The 17,059-nt window shown below is 42.2% G+C and overlaps 2 protein-coding genes across 2 annotated transcripts in view; both read right to left on the reverse strand.

The window, feature by feature from the left end:
- UBE2E3 (ubiquitin conjugating enzyme E2 E3) overlaps nt 1-15,000 on the reverse strand; it is a 54,453-nt gene extending 39,453 nt beyond the window's left edge. Inside the window, 5 exon segments of the mRNA XM_054380970.1 lie at nt 11,877-11,927; nt 14,018-14,220; nt 14,591-14,674; nt 14,677-14,751; nt 14,995-15,000. Of these exon segments, the coding sequence (XP_054236945.1) occupies nt 11,877-11,927; nt 14,018-14,220; nt 14,591-14,674; nt 14,677-14,751; nt 14,995-15,000 (419 nt within the window).
- A 300-nt stretch (nt 15,001-15,300) lies between these two features.
- On the reverse strand, nt 15,301-16,306 carry LOC128966998 (basic proline-rich protein-like). The gene is made up of 2 exons (XM_054380971.1): nt 16,271-16,306; nt 15,301-16,170 (listed from the first exon to the last, which is right to left on the reverse strand). Exons 1-2 carry the CDS (start codon nt 16,304-16,306, stop codon nt 15,301-15,303), a joined length of 906 nt encoding a protein of 301 aa, XP_054236946.1.
- Between the last annotated feature and the right edge of the window lie 753 nt (nt 16,307-17,059).

The following is a 17,059-nucleotide window of genomic DNA, read 5'->3' on the forward strand; positions in this document are numbered from 1 at the left end:
CAACTTGCAAAACCAGAACCACCTTTTCATCTCCATTACTGAGAAGAGTAAGTAATAACAAAATGTCTATCTGATTAGTACAGCTCACATCTCTATCTCCTCCCTCCCTGGCCCCATCTTCACTAATTTCTAGTAAGGCACACTTGTCATTGTATGGGAGCTTTGCCCAGAATACACTGTCTAGGAGAACCACACGGTGCTCAGCCTACAATAGTTCTTTCAGTATTGACTACTGCTGCTGTTAGCTTGCCTTCTAACTGATAAGAAATTATTTTGTTTCTTCTATTGCTAAGTCAAAAGAATTGAAGGAGTAATGAAAACCAAAGACTCTATGCTAATACCATGAAAAATAAGTAACCACCCAAAACACTTGGAAGAAAAATGTTTTTACCGTTATTTGTTCTCAGAGAACCTAGGAAGTAACTGATTTCTCCACATGCCTATTGAAGATTTAGTACTGTGTATTATCAAGCATATCACTGCTCTCTTATTATTTTGATTTGGTCATGTCATTTTTACTTTAGTAACTTTTAGTCGCTTTTAAAAAAAAAAAGATTATCTAAGTTACAGAGTGTTCACTGTGTCATAAATAAGTACACCAGCCATAATTCTGCATTTCAGTTACTTTAAAAACAAACAAACAAACAAAAAAAAACACAACAAAAAAGAGGCAAATCAAACTCAAAAAAATGAGGTAGGCAGGTTGCTATTGCAACTCTTGGTACCACCCAGCAATCCCAGCACTCTGTGAAGGAAGAGGAATGTGGAGCTAGGCATTATCTTGCTGCATAAAATTTGTAGGATATCACAGGAAATATCTACTCCAGACAAACAAACACTTTGCAGCAACGGACTGGGCTTCAAATAGTTTATCATGTGAAGATCACCCTCTCAGATTTGATTACCATATAATCATGCTTGTAGAATTCTAGGTTGTACAGTATTTCTACCTTTTGAATAAGAGGTTTGTTTAATCACTCAGACTATGCTTAATATGCAGTAGGTTGTGCTGTGTAACAGACCGCTTAAATTTGCTTCCATGGGAATATAGTGGTTGTTACAGCATCCATTACAAGTTGATTTCAGCCTCTTAAGACCTCTCTGCTTTTGCTTTATAGGATAGAAATTAAACCAAATCTAATTTTTTCCCCAAGATGTTGAAGCCCAAAACTCTAAACACAAAGTGGGTTTTGACATAATGGTTTTGGTTCACTGTGCCCATATTGGTGTCTGTAGAGGCAGGTGCCACTACATCTGTAATGTCCCATTATAGCTGTAATGTCCCAATAATGTTTCTGACATGAGTATTAATGAAATAGATACAGATATGCCCTAGGTATCTATGAACAAGTTATGATGAGCACTGATGTACAATGGTAACACAGAACTCAATGTCACCTAACCATTCTTGCACCACCTCACATGTCTCAGGGATCCTCCAGCCTAGATGAGGTCTCTGATGTTCAGATACCAGGTGGAAGGACAAAAGCCAGTTAAAGTATGAGCACATCCCTTGCAGTGCCTGCACGGTAGACAAGTCCTTTCTTTGTTAGATAAGGTTCCTGTGAGGAATCTAGCTGTCCATTGTTTGCTGCAATAGCTGTGGCTTCACAGCAAGAATCACCATCAGCTCAACATATCTCCTATTGTATAGCTACTAATCTACTGTAACATTTTTTTATTATTATTTTTCCCAAAACTCGCTCTGCTCAAAGCATGTACAGTCTAAATGCTTCACCAATTGCAAACAAAAATAGCTTTCTGCTGCCAACTTTTACTTATACAAACACCAATGTTTCTCTTTGCTGCTTATTTTCCATTTGTTCCATGGCATCTGACCTGCTGCTGACCTGTACTGATTTATTCTATCTTCAATATCTTTGCAACTTACATGTCTAGGCTTCAGAGTGAAGTGAAAGCCTGAGTTCAAACCTAAACTGCCTCACTGCAGCTCAAGCTCAATGAACTGACCTGGTGTGATTGAGAACCCTTGGCTTTCTGCAGCACCCTGTACTGCTAATCCAGTCATGGGGTGGCTTGAGTGCTGGGCATAGCTATCTTTGCTCAAGCTATGCTAATCAAGCATCCACAAGTCAGGCTGGCTTCACAGGCTGAAGTGTGTACCTTAATTTGCTTACTGATTTCCAGCCCTGCCACTGAAGCTACATGAAGGGTTTCTGGCAAGGGAGGAACTCACCTCAAAGACAATCACATTGTGAATCCTCAGGGCTGGCCTTTAGCTTTGCTGTCTGCTCTCTGCCTTCGTTGGCTACTTTCCCAGTGCCTGCACCTTTCTGCACGCCTCAGAGAGGAACTACTGAAGTTTATAGCAGCATTAACTCATCAGCTGGAAACTTGCCAGGCTGCTTACATTTTCACTACAATCTTCCAAGTCCTGACTCCAGAGGGTGCTTAGAGATAGGATCCACAGTCAGAGGCAATATGCACTATGGCTGATGTGCTTGGATCCATTTGGGGGGTTGTGCACAGATGCATTTGGGCCTGCATATCTACTGCAAACTGCCTCTATGAAGGAGGAAAAAAATGTCCCTTGCTTTTGTTTATCTCAGCGGAAGAGGTACTTACAGGCCTTGTTTAACAAAAGCAAAGAACATAGAAAGTATCACAAAATCAAGATCTAGTGCACAGCTAGGGCTACTAGTTTCTCACAAAGATGCTATGCCTCAGGAGAACTGAGGATGTGCCTAGCTTATTTCTAGTTAGCAGAATGTGACAACTGTGCAAGTAAAGTTGGATTGGATTCACAGTCAAAACAAAGCCAATATGGAGGAGGGAAACAAATTAGCAGAAAAATCACTAAATTTTTGCTTCTTTTAATTGACAACAGGACAAGCCCTATGTTTCCAGTGACTTTTTTAATAACTACTGTTAGTGCTGTTGCTTGAAATCAAAGAAATTGTATCTTTTCCAGGATGATTACACTAACAAAACTCTGATATAGTCTTTAAATGATGGAGAAATCACTTCCTGGTGAGCTTTCCTTTAACATTGTCATGTCGATCCAGTGTCACAGAAAGCTTGGTCAAACAGGTCCTCAAGAGGTCACTTAGTCAATTTCCTGTTTAAGACAGAATCAACTTTATCTAATCTGCTCCCACCAGTCATTTGTCTAAAAACTTATGGTGACACAGTCCCACCACCTCCTTATGCACAAGGTCTTTATAGCTAGGTACTCTTAGGTCTTCATTATGGCAATTAAAATTGCTCTCCACAACCACCAGACTGGACTAACAACTATTGCCTTACTTCCTTTGCCTCAACTTTCTTCTGTACATAAAGGTTGTTCTTTCTCTCTTTCTTTCCAGCCAGTCCATCTTCCTTTGCATCATCGTGCTTAAAACTGGATAAGGTACTCTAGCTGGCCTTTAGTAGTGTTGAACCAAATTGGATGGCTTTACATACCATATCTCCAACTATTTATCTGTTTTTAATATATCCTTCTATTGTGACCACTGCTCTATTTATTTCTGTTCCTGTAGCTGCATATTGCTGATTCCCAGAAAGCACATGATCCTCAGAGTGGCTACACCTTTTCTGAGGAACTGCTCCTCATCCAGGCTTTTATTTTCACCATGCCTCGCAGTTCTTATTAGATTACATGCTACTTTTAAGGTCACTTCCTATATTTGTCCACGCCACTTTGCATTTTAATTCTGTCCTCCAATTTGCCTACAATCCATCTTTCCCTGCTGTTATTTGCAAATGCAATATGTCTATGCTCTAGTCCAGGTTCCACCTCAATAACGAACACATCAGTTACTAATGACTGCAGGATGGTACTCTACAGACCCTCTTTACAAATTCTTCTCTCCTGAAAGTGACCTAGCGCTAAGTAACTACAAGTTACTGTGGTGTTTCATCAAGGCAATCTCTTTCCTCCTTTGTTTCTGAAAGCAATGCATACAACAGTAGTTCCAATGCTGTCAGCTAAATCTGTATCTCAGTTCCTAAGAGATCTGGCCAGTTTATTTTACAGTACGTACTACAAAATGAACAACTGTTTCACCCACAGTTGTGAACCAGATAAAAGTAAAGTGGAGTCTCTGCATAGGGAAAATTAATCCAAATTAATGCAAGCGGGTTAGGACTCGTTTATCACTAGCAGTTTCTGGCTCAAAGTAAAGCATTGATTTAAAGTTACAGCACAGTTCCTAACTAGCTCAATGGTATGCAACGCTCCTGTCCTAGACAGCAGCTCCTGCTTACTTAGCCCTGTACTCAGAAAATGTGCTCAAGGTACTTTTCATAATGTCTGTATTACCTGTTTCAAATGTTCCACTTCTATGCAAATCCTAGTTACAACAGCTCCAGGAAGTCTCCACACATCAGTTTTATATGAAGTAGTCAACTCATTTTAAATAAAGGGTTTAATGTAGTTTAGCTTATTCTCATTCATTTGCACTTTGCTAATTTGAATGAAAATTAGGTGTCCCAAGTCTGTACAAGTAAAGGTCAAACCAGGACAACTGATACACACAGGCAAATCAGTTTGATGGGGAAGCATTCAGTGTGCTAGGACCTTGCCACTTGTACAGTTTACCACAAACTAGACATGACAGGATGGTGGTGGTGAACAATGCACTGTTTGACTGTAATAAATAAATAAATAATAAATAAGCGTGGCATGTTTTTTAATCAGTTTTACCACAGAGCCTGAAGGGCCTTGTACTGTTACATAAACAGATATCTGAAAAGCAGATTTGTCTTTCAGTCGGAGGACATATTACTTTATTTCATGATTTTTTCCAAATGTCAATGCTTGAAGAATTGGTTAAAAATATGATCCAGCTTGGGCTCTGCTATTGTTTTCACATAAAACTGACAAAATGAGGGTCAGTTCTCTAATACCAGTAGCTGAGTGAAAACTGTTTGAACCATTTCTACAAGTCTATGGTAGATAGCCACCATATTTTTTTTTTCCATTTTGACAGTAATGCTAATCAAAATTGGTGAAGGATTTATATGACCATTTGACAAACATATAGATATTTAAAAGCATGTAACAGCGCTGTGGACACTGGTTATGCAAGTGACTACCCTGCAAATCTGCAGGCATGAAAACTTACTTTCAGGAATAGATATGTTGATTTGTGTTGCATAAGCCTGTCTCAATTACACCACTGCATGAGAAATTCACTATGCAGGGGCTGGTACAAAAACTTGGTTTATAGTTTGCAAGAGGCTGATAGTAGCACAAGAAAAAACAAACAAACAATCAAAAACAGTAAAACTTGAGGCATTTTCAGTCAGTGGATCTCTCACCTAGTCTCAGCTGAAAAGAAAGAAATTTAAATATTCTCACAATTCAAACCATTCAGGAGTTAAGCAATCTTTCACCGTTGCATTTTTTAAAATAAATGTTGAATAACAGTGCACTCTAGCTCTGCTTACCACTGAGATGTTTTACTGAAATACCTTTCTAAATTTATTTAATCCCTACTCCTTAAGCAGTTTCACTGACTACTGGGAAATAAGGTAAAAGCCACTCTGCACACAAAGATGGGACAATCAGGCTATTATTACAAATGTACAGAAATACAAAAATCACCAGATTTCTGATTGCTGTGCTAAATCATACCACTCCTTCCTACTCTGACCTAGCCTATATTCTTCTGGTAATAAAGAAAGAAGGAAAAAAATAATAAGAATAAAAAGCTTATTAGAAATAATTCTAGATGAATCAAGATAAAGATAAACATATCTTTAAATCAGTGCAACCCACTGATTTATGTTCAGCAACTAACAATGAAGGAATTACTTTAGAAGGAACCACAGGACAATTTTCAGTGCTAGTCAATACTAAAGAGTAGTATTTCAATATTCACTGGAGAGCTACTTCAAACATGCTCTTACAGGAGTTGTGAACTGTCTTCGTCTTATTTTTGTAACTGCAACTGCAAACTTCTGTAGAGGGAAGGAAGTGTTAGAAATAATCGTGTGGGTTTATGTTTTCAGAAGCATTCTGAAAACTTCGGCTTTTTTGTAGCATGTGTTTATTACACTCGCTGGTGAGAAAGTGCTGGGCAGGGAGAGACAATAAAAAGTATCATATAACTACCAGAAGACACATTACCCGCTAGAGTTTGGGTGGTGGTGTTTAAATTTTGCTCATTCAGCTTCAGTACAGGCATTTTTGCACATACTCCTAATACACTGTCTCTTACATATTTTTATCAGCTTCTTCTATAGGGAACTATTTGGAGTTCACAGCTGGGGTTTTCACTGCAGAGGTGCAAACAAGCAAAACTGACTTTTTTTTTTTTTCTTTTTTTCCCCTCAGCAAGACCAAATATTTAGCCATATGAAGATGTCTATCCAATAAGTAATTAACAGAATAAACATAAAACCAAGGGACTGACATTGATCTGAAAAGTCAACAGTTTGACTGGTGCAAAAAAAAAAAAAAGCACATGTGAAGACTTGGGCACACATTTATGCTACTGTATAGGGGTCTGGTATTTGCATTCAGAATATTCTTCCTCCTACTGATTTCAAAAAAGCAACAGAACTAACGCCTGGCTTTGACAAAGGAAAGATGGAAACTTATTAGATGTGAGAGACAAAAGAATGGATTGACTTATTCATATCCTGGTGTGTCTGACAAAATGCTTTGTGTGAACAATGCCTACTTCAAAGGGAGGGAAGAAAAATCCAGCAGTTAGTTTGAATCACCTATTTAAACCGTTTAAGTGAACTTGGATGATTTCTTTCTTTTTTCTCTTTTTTTTTTCCTTTTTTTTTTATCCTCCTCTGTGGGGAGCATTATGGAGTAATCAGATGAATCTGCTTCACTCACTGACTAGAGTAGTCACCTCCATGACAGAACTGGAGCAAACCACAGCTGCAACATCTTCAACAGGCACAACTGTTTGCAGAGTAAACATTTGCCTATAACCTTACTGTAGATAGAGTATGTTAGCAGAAGAAAGGCTTCTACCAGCTTAGATACAGCACCTTCTTCGCTAATACAAGGCTGCATTAGCTCAAATCCAGCACTACCTCTGCACGTGTAAGAGCCTGCACCACCAGCACAATTGTTTATCGCTTCTCATTGTTTCAGACAGCTCAACTGAAAGAGCTGAAATTGCTGGTCTGAAGAATACCTTCACAATATTGCTTTAAATACATACTGCAATGCTTCCCCACTGATGGGGTAATAACCACAGTGAGACAGTTACAAACATCTGGATTCATGGGTCCATAACTAGACCAGTAACAGCATTCATCTGCCAGGGTTTTGCAGGCATTTTTCTTTGTGTCATGGGGTTGGGTTGGTAACACTCTACTGCACAGAATTAGCCCAAGTAGTGGCTGTAATGAAAGGGACAAATCCAGTCCTTAGGAAGCAGAAGAATCCTGTATTAAAACAAAACCCCTACATATCTTGCTCCTATTGTGCTTAGTATTATTGGAATATTATTTCAATGTAAGTTATTTTTAAATCAGCTACTCAAATTATCAACCTACTTGGAAGCCTAGGAGAGGCTACAAACAACAAAATCATCAACTGCTACCTTTTGTAGTATTGTTTAAGAAATCACATTAGTATATATCAGCACACAAGGCCTAAAAGAAATAGTAATTAAGACAGTAATCTATATTAAGAAAATCTTTTCAACAGATCTATCAGGGCAGGCACTCACTAGCTACAGACTGAGACAGCACTGGGAGCCTTTGGGACAATCCAAACAGCTTTTCCTTGGTAAGAATTTCCATTCCCCAGCAGCTACAAAGGAGAAAAGTTGTCTCTCTGACCAGTGCTCTGAGACACGTGGTTTTGCCTGGTCTTTCTTCTTTTGTTTTTTTTTCCCTCTTCTTTAATTTAATAAAAAGAAGAGATTAAAGCCAACAGACTATAAAATGCCTACATTCTTACACTTGCTTGGGAAAGATGCATTATTCTTAACATCTTTTTAAACCACATGATAGGCTCTGAGTGGATACACTGAATTGCTGTTTGCTTTCATTTCCTACAAAGTTTATAACAAACTGAATTTGTTGTAAAATAGGTTGTAAACTATAAACTAAGCTGGCATGGCTGTTACTAAATTTACTTACTACTGGTGAAATTTAAAAACTTTCCTAAGAAGATGAACAATGATTAATCTTGGAATAGAAATGAGGAGGAGTGAGAAAAGACAAGAAGTACAGATTTTTGCTACTGTGGATCAGCAGACCAGCCACGTACCACTAAAGGAAGCTGCTATAAATCACGGCACCCCTGGGAATGGCCTCACTGGTGCCAGCCCTAAAATCCAGGAAGTACAAAGAGTGTCAGAGTTGGCTGTGCCCTGCTCCACCTGAGCTGTGGCCTCCATGTTGGGCAGGTCAGAGCAGTAGCTTCAGATATAACCTTAACTATAGAGTGTTGACCTCTGATCTAAACAGTTTTATGCCACGAACTGAAAATAGTTATCCAGACCTGTCAAACCAATTTAAGAGCATCTCTCCAGCCAGATTTACTACACGTTGCATGCAAGATCTTTGCAGCATTTTCCTGAGAATGTGGAACGGTGGGGTTTGGCACACTTCCATACCTTGAAGTATGTATAAGCACTTGGCCATGATTTGAAATTGAGCTGCCTAGGAGCAATAGGGCCAAGACCTTTTCAGCTTTGCTTTATGCTATTAAAAGCACAAAAGAAATTAAATACAGCACACTGCACCAAGTAGCACAGCTTTGAGTTAAGCCAGCAAAAGCAAGAAAAGACAGGATCAGATACCTGTGTCCTCAGTTTACCTATCTGTCCTATGGTGCATGCTGGACTGTAACTGACTCATTTCAGGCACTTTTGTTGGACAGGAGAAAACATGAAGAGAAAGCAGTTCTTAATTTCCTTCCAGCATCTGTAGTGGTTTAAGACCAAATCTAATTTTACTAATTTCAAAAGTCTATCTTTCTGAAATCACACTGAAAACACATGCATTCAGATTACTATTGTATGTTAAAGAAAAAAAACTATCAGCATAAAGATATCAAGTTTTATACTTGGGACCCCACAATGTAGTTCATACTCACTGCTTGCAAACACAAAAATACAATTTTTTCCTAACAGTTCATTGTCTGATTAAGGGAACCAGAAATCAGTCTCCACTGATGAGACAAGCAAGTAAAAAACTGCTATTTAGACATTTTTACTGTGTCTGTCATTCTGCTGTCCTAGTGCCTAAAATAGAAGTTAACGTGCAGCCCATGCAGGCCTGCTCAGCACTCCCAGGAATGGGGCTCTCTTGGGCCCTGCATTTTTATGAAACAGATGTTATAGCAATAGCTTTGACTGTGGAAAATTTAACTGCTGGGGAAACCTACACCCCTTTGCATAGGAATCACAGTGCAAGCAATTGGTGTCATTTTAAAGTAGCTAAATCAGCCTCAGATGTCTCTGATGCAGCAACTCCACATACAGTTACACTGACAGGTGATAAGTGGCAGCAGCCATCAGAGTTTAACACCATACAGGAGAGTTAAGAATACTCTTTGGTATTGGTACAGTATCCTGTGAAAGTAACATTTAATGTTTTCTATGTCCCACTGTTGTATTTTCAAAACTGCTGATTTTTTTATCACTTGTATAACTAAGTAACCAGAAAGACTATGGATGTCCAACAGCAGTGGCTGGCACTTGTATTCTTGTGAAGTTTGTAACGTAGATTGCAAATGATAAAGGTAAAGTCTAGAACTGGAGAAGAAACAACTTTGCATGAAGAATTCTCTTTGGGAAAACTTGTGACTCGAGTTTTTTTTTTTATTTTTAAAGCACATGTAAATATGCCCAAGTTATACAGGCATTTAAATGAAGGGGGGGTGTTGTTTTTTTTAATAAATTATTTTTCTTTTACAAGAAACATAATAAATAGCATTTTGTTGCTTGTTGCATGATGAGCAATGAAGAGATGTCATATGCCTGCTGTGCCAGTCTGTTGCCTGATCTGTGCTACTACACCTCAGAAGAAAGCATGTTACAAGCTTCAACTGCTCTGCACATTTACCTCCTGATACTAAAGAGGCTCCTTCTGGCAAGTCAATTCCAACGTAACACAGTCCTGCCGGCACTGAAACTCTGCTCAAACTGTGCATCCAATTTCTGTTACAGAAGCCAGAATCTCTTGCAAATATTTTTTTAACTTTGGAAAAGGTAAAAATGCACTCAGCATACAGTTGCTGTTCAGTAAAAAGGTTAAATTAATCTTAAAAAAAATACTTAGGTGAACAGAAGTACTGACTTCCTCACTGGCAAATAAAGAAATTAATCTTTTCCCCTACACCCTGTAGGAGAGAAACTGGAATGATTTTAAACACAGTGGGGGGTGTTCATCATTCACAACAGCATTCCTGGGCATCTGGTAGTACCAGCTCTCAAGAAAAATTCTCTGCAATACTCTTGTGCAGAGTATGAGAGGAACAAGTTTTCCCAGGGAGCAAAATATCAGATGGTATGGGGGGGCGGAGGGGCTTTCTGAAAGCCAAGCTGTAACTTGCTGTATCCCAAACTGCTACAATTACCTTACTGACAACTGTAGGGCAAAGTGTTACATGTTCTATTTAATTTAGATACTTTCTGTCTTTACAATGCCCCTTTGGAGGGTCCAAGTATAAAGTACGGAACCAACACAGAACTAGATCACAATAATAATAATTTATTAGAAGTTATTTAAAACAGTTATTTACAAAACAAAACCACACATGTCCCCTCAAAAAAAAAAAAAAAAAAAACAAACAAATTCAACACACATTTGCCTCTATTGAAGAGGGAGAGCCACTGATCCTGCATGCAAATACACCAGACTGCCACAGGCAATCTGCAGCACAGTCCTCAGGGTAAGACACCTTTACCACAAATTCAGTAAAACACAGCTCTGGTTAGTCCCCGCTCTCACCAACTAGTCTGACAGGAGAACAACTTACATTGTACTGGATTTGCAAGACCAGCACCAAACCTTTCCAGCTATTCAAAACGTCAAACAATTACAACACAAAAATCAGAAAGCACTTTCAGCATTTTTGTGAACGTGTGAAAGGCTGGCTGTTACAGACGAGCTATTAATCTGAAGATACCTTGCCAGTGGAAATCTTACTGAGACGCATCAAATGAAAGCAACATTATTTAAACGTAGCTTTACTGCAAATCTGAACACTGCATGATCACAGCTAATGAGAATTTTTCTGCATCTTTCAAACAAAAGTAAAACATGCAAAAATGTAAAGAAATTAGCTAGCTATGCTGCTACTTAATTTTCTTACAGATCAAGTGCTCCAGGTATCATCACTTTATCTAAGACTAAATCACTTAATCTTCCAAGTTTACTATTTCATTTTCTAAAACCTAACAGAAGTGTCTCTCAAGTTCGGAACGTCCTTAAAAATATTCTCCATCAAAAGACTACAACTTTGACAACAGACATAAATTTAAAGGCAATACTTCAGTTTATCTAACTATTAAGCAGCACACTAAGAGAAAGCATATAAAAATCACATACGGTTCTTTACTTCAGAATGAGGTGATAACTCCATAAACCTGACATCCAAAAAGCCAGTCCAAACAACATGCAGACATTAAGTTGAAAGCTTCAGCATATTTTGAAGTTCATACAATTAATGTTTCATGAAGGCAGTGACCAGCTACAAAATCTAAACTGAATACACTTCACTATGTACATCAATCACTAATGACCGCACTGCCAACACATCAACAAAATAGCAAACTTCAGTATCAAACGTTTCTCTGTATTTGTTCAATCTGCTGTATGCAATTTCTGTCTAACAGTCACTGGTCGTAAACACCAAGTTTCCCATTTGTTAGCCTGAGCACATTAATCTCCTACCACTGTCCACAATTTAGGAAGCTGTTACATACCTGCAGTTAGGAGGAGGATCAAGGGTTATTTCAGCTAGCTCCTTCTGGATTCTGTTGGCGAAATGAGAACAGACACAAAGCATTTGAGATAGTCTATAGAATAAATCAGGGAATTACACTGCCCTCTACCACCATGCAGTTAAATGCAAGATTGGCTTTGCCTTCAGTAATGCTAACATGGCTGCTTCCTCTTTGTTCTCAGAGGCATAACCCAAATCCCACAGCTGAGAAACTTTGCAGCTTTTTTCCTGCTCCACGCTGTATGTAAACAGAACACTTACAACAGAGCTGGGTAGAAATTTCCCACAAGCATTCAGAAAAGTAGCTCTTTTTCACATCTGAGCACTTTTTACCAGAGAGATTTTCTTTTCAAGCTAATATGCAAATGAGGCAAGGGGGGGAGGGGGCGGCACAGGCAGATTTGACAATGACTTTAACCCAGCGCTACAGACCTGCGACTGAGGCTGAAGAAGTGAAATGAGCTGGCAGAAGGCATGCTCTTTTCACAATATTTTACCTAGTACTTTGCAGTGTGTTTAGAAAGTGGATTTGTAGATCTGCCAGGCTGACTCTCTTACTGGAATAATCTCTCTGGATCAACTTTGCTTCTCTCCATACCTTCTGCTGCCTTTCCTCCCCCCAGCCTTACACCGTAGCTATATTTACATAACAAAAAGTGATAAAATAACTTGAAATAATCTATGCTTAACTTTGCTCTATTGCAACCATTTCCAAGGTGTTAAGATACAGAAAAGAAATACCAGAAACTTTTTGTTAATTTAATAGTTTCTTTAGATATGTGAGAGATGTAATTTCAAAACACACAGCAAATTCCTCTTAAATATATCAAATAAGACTTCTCTTCAGAATAGGGCCCATAGGAGCAAGACTCTGAATCTCAAGAGAATAACAAGCATTAAAATATGAGCTAGTAGAAACTGCTTGCTCACCCTTGCACTGGTACTACTAAGTTCAGTCAGACTACTGAACTGATTTGAGATATACGGAATTAGACTTGCAACAATTAAGTGAAATAAAGGCAAGGGGAGAGAACTCAAGTCTCAAAAGCCTGCATCACAGGCTTTCTAAAGAGAAGTAATAACAAAGTTTACATAGTAGTTTCAGAATTCCTCTTTAGCCAGCCCTATTTCAAAGGATTTCTTTAACAAACTCAAGAGTCATCAAAGCCACCCAGTCATACCCTGTGGCAATTTTAACACATTTCAGAAAGTATTTACTGAAGTCCAATACAAAATTACTAAAGTGTTCCTAAAAGTTAGAACTGCAGTATTCTTGCTGAATAAGCAAAACTTGAAGCTACTATGGCTACTCTACAGCTTTTCTTGCTACAAGATATTAGTAAATGTAAAGAAAAGCAGCTCCAGGGGTAGGACTGGTAAGGTATGTTTCATCTCTGAAGACCACTGGAATCAAGGGATTTAAAGTCTGCTTATTTCACACAGCTGAACTCACAGAAAATTATCAGAGTGCATGTCTTGAGAGATGGACTGCTTATATGCAAATAAAACCACAAGTTTCTGAAAGACAAAGAAGGTTTCCGAAGTTTTTGATATTTAAAGGAAAAGGCAACCTGTAGAACCTCACAGTTTGATCTGTGGATCCTAAGGGAGCTTCTCCTGAATGAACTGCAGAATGTGTAGAGCTCTCCCATGAATTGACATGAAAAGCTAGTCAAAAGGCCCACAGAAGCCACTGGCGTTTTGTGACTTCTTTAATTAAAGAGTGTTGCTTGTCATCAGTCTACAGATCATAATAAAATACACCAGGAGGCCTCCACCCTACACCCATTGGCATGGAAACCTAACTCTGAAAAAGAGCTAAAGCTGACACTCTCTCATGCATTTTTGCAAAAGTGAAATGCATTTAGGTGCCCTCCCAGCCAGCCTTTAAGATACAGAGTTTTCAAGCAGCTCTTCAAAAGTCGTATCAAAAGTCTGGGTAATTACTACCCAAGTAAGACTTGGATTAATGAAGATACTGCCTAGAAGGCTCCCGCACTGCAGAAGTAGGTACTTCACTCTTCTCCACACAGAAGCCCTCCGCCTCTGAAAAAACAGGGCAAATACTGTGACTCAAAATACTGTGCGAGACACTATAGAACGTTTTACTGTCCCCTTTACCTTTTAGCACTGGTAGACAGCTTAGCAGTAGTTTTGCTGGATAGTTTGGTGTTCTTCTTCTGCTGAGTGGCAGATGGTTTTCGTTCTTCTTGCTCTTCAGGTTCAGGTGCAGGTGGATCCCTCTGATCGGCATCTGAACTACCGCTGCTGGTACTTGGACTTTCATCATCTGACCTCTGCCTATCACTGGACATTGTGGGGCACTTTTTGGGGGGAAAGAGAAGAAAAGAGGCAGAGTTAATACAACAGGTTGCCATTCCCCAAGTTCCAGACAGCACCTGAATCAGTGACAGTTCCATTTCACTAAGAAATTAACCAAAATATACTCCTTTGTCTCCTCCATAGGGGCTGCAGTTTGACAGCTGCAAAGCAATATTTACCCTTCCAAAAATATAGATATTTTCAATTTTTAAACCCACTTACATTTTTTTCATACTTTAAACAATATGCCAATTGTCGACTTTGTTCTAAGGCATGAGACAGATTTAGCAGGGTACTTAGGCAATGCACATTAATAACTTATGACACATTGTAAATAACAGACCTCACTGAAAATGTTTTTTAAAAAGTCACTAATATCCTGTAAATATTTACACTGGAGCAGACCATTTTATTGGGTCCAAACACCAGATTCCAACCCCCCCCCTTCTCTCCAGGAAAATATATTTGCCAGTAACACTTGGGTTGATTTCAGATGGAAACGTACACTTGCTCTGCGCATTTAAAGGGCTAGGCTGGCGGGGGGGGACACGACGGGGACGAGGTGGGTTTTTGTTATTGTTTTTTTAAGAGAGAAAACCCCCAAGATGCATTTAAAGCAACTCGAGCAGCAGCAGCCCCGGTTATTTACATGGCCAGCAGCGAGAACTGCATTCGGCCACCACAGAGCTGCCGGAGGGGGAAGAAGCATAATTCAAACTACACCTTCTGCACAGCTCTCCCCGCCGCCGCTCCCCACGCAGCTCCACCAAGCAGACCGACATTTTTCCGTCGACCGGGGCTGGGGGGGGGGAAGTAGGGAGGGGGCTGCCCCGGCGGCCGGGGGGGCCGAGGAGGAGCCCGGCGGGGATCTGCGGCAGGGCTGGAGGCGGCCGCCCGGCCGCGCTTTGTGGGGAGAGCCCGGCGCGGCGCGGTTCGGCGCGGTTGGGCTCGGCGGGCGGCGGCGGCTCGCCCGGCCCCGCACCGCACCGTGCGTGTGCACCAAGTGAGGCGTGAACTCGGGCCGGCTCTGCGCCCCCGGCCGCCGCCAGGCAGAGAGCGCCGAAAACAAGAACAAAGCTCCTCTACCAGCCCCCCCGCCTCCTCCCCGCCTCCCCCCACCGCGCTCGCCCAGCCGCCGCGGCAGCCGCCTCGCCCGCCTCTCCCTTACCTTCGCCGGCGTCCTGTCCCGCTGCTGGGTCGGAGGGGCGGGATGGCGGGGGGCCGGGCCGGGCCCGCGGCGCCCGAGAAGGGGACGGAGGCGGCCGGGGGGCTATACGGCGGCGGCGGCGGCTCTGTGGCCGGGCAGTGTGGAACATTGAGAGCCGGAGCAGGGGGAGACGGGGGGAGGCGCGGTACGGCCCCACGGCCGGCGGGTGGCGCTGGCGGGCCCCGCTCTGCGGCGCGGGCTCCCGCGGCGGGCCAGGGGGCCGGGGCGGGGGGCGACGGGCGCGCGCCGGCGGGAGCTGAGGAGGGGGCGCCCGCAGCCTCCGGCCTCCCGCCTCCACCCGCCGCAGCGGCTGCCACGCCGCCGCCGGCGGAGCTCCTGGCGAGCCGGGGTTGTGGGGGGAGGGGAGAGGTGGCGCTCGCTCCCGCCTGGCTGCCGCCGGAGCGCGCCTCACTCCGGGCCGGGGGGCGCGCAGGCGCTCTCCCGCCGCGGCCGGGGACGCGCGTGCTCCGGGCCGAGCAAGGACAAAGCGGCAGCGCGCTGGGGGCGGCCTTCGACGGCCGCTGGGCTCGGCTCGGCCCGGCCCGGCCCGGCCCGGCCCGCGGCCTCCCTGCACCATGGCCGCTGGCCGAGCCCGGGTCCCTCTCAGGATGCGGCCTCCTGCCAACTGACGCCTGCGAGGCTCCTCCAGCAGATTAGTCAAGCTGGTACCCACCGACGGCTCGGGTACACTGCTGGGGGCTAATGCGACCTCCTCAGCCCCCCCGGCGTTGTATCTTACACCTTGCTCATGCGTTACGCCCAGTGTCAGGGTAGGCACAAACACTAGCCGCCAACACAGTAATGGAACTGTTGTTGGTTACTCACCCCGTGATTACCTCCCTCACCTGTACCCCTGCCCAAATTCTCCACTCTTGCCACATCTTCGCATGTGGGAACTGGTATAGTGTCCCGGGGGAGCTCTAGGAGCTCACTGGTAGCCCTGGCTGTCCTGCCCGCCACGGGGCTGAGCAGACCCAATCACAGAATGTTGGGGATTGGAAGGGACCTCAAAAGATCATCTAGTCCAAACTCCCGGCCAAGCAGGATCACCTAGAATAGGTCATACATAAACGCATCCAGGCAGATTTTGAATGTTTCCACAAAAGGAGAGCTCACAACCTGTCTGGGCACCTTGTTTCAGTGCTCTGTTACCTCACAGTGAAAAAGTTTTTCCTTATGTTTATGTGGAGCCTCCTATGCTCCAGCTTGTACCCATTGCCCCTTGTCCTATCATTGGACATCACTGAGGAGCCTGGCTCCACAATGCTGCACCTGGCTACCACTGGATTACCACCTTGCAGCCTCACCACTCCCAATGGGAGTATGCAAGATTAAAAACAGAATTAGGAGATATCTGTGAGCAGCCGATATGCCAAATTTGAATGTTTTACAAAAGAAAGCGAACAATCAAGAGCAATCAGGGTAGATGATGCTGGAAGAAGGAACAGGGTAGAAATTTAGTTTGTTTTCCAACTCATCATGAATGTGCTGTTCTGGTGTGTACTTGAACAGGGTTTTGTGCATATTATGTGGTAAAAGCAGTCCACCAGTTGAAATAATGTAAATATTCCAAATTTAGAGCCTGATCATATGGGCAATAAAATCCACTTGTAAAAGATTTATTCTGTCTGTGA

This window comes from Indicator indicator, chromosome 5 (assembly GCF_027791375.1).
Source record: "Indicator indicator isolate 239-I01 chromosome 5, UM_Iind_1.1, whole genome shotgun sequence".
In the NCBI taxonomy this organism is placed as follows: domain Eukaryota; kingdom Metazoa; phylum Chordata; class Aves; order Piciformes; family Indicatoridae; genus Indicator; species Indicator indicator.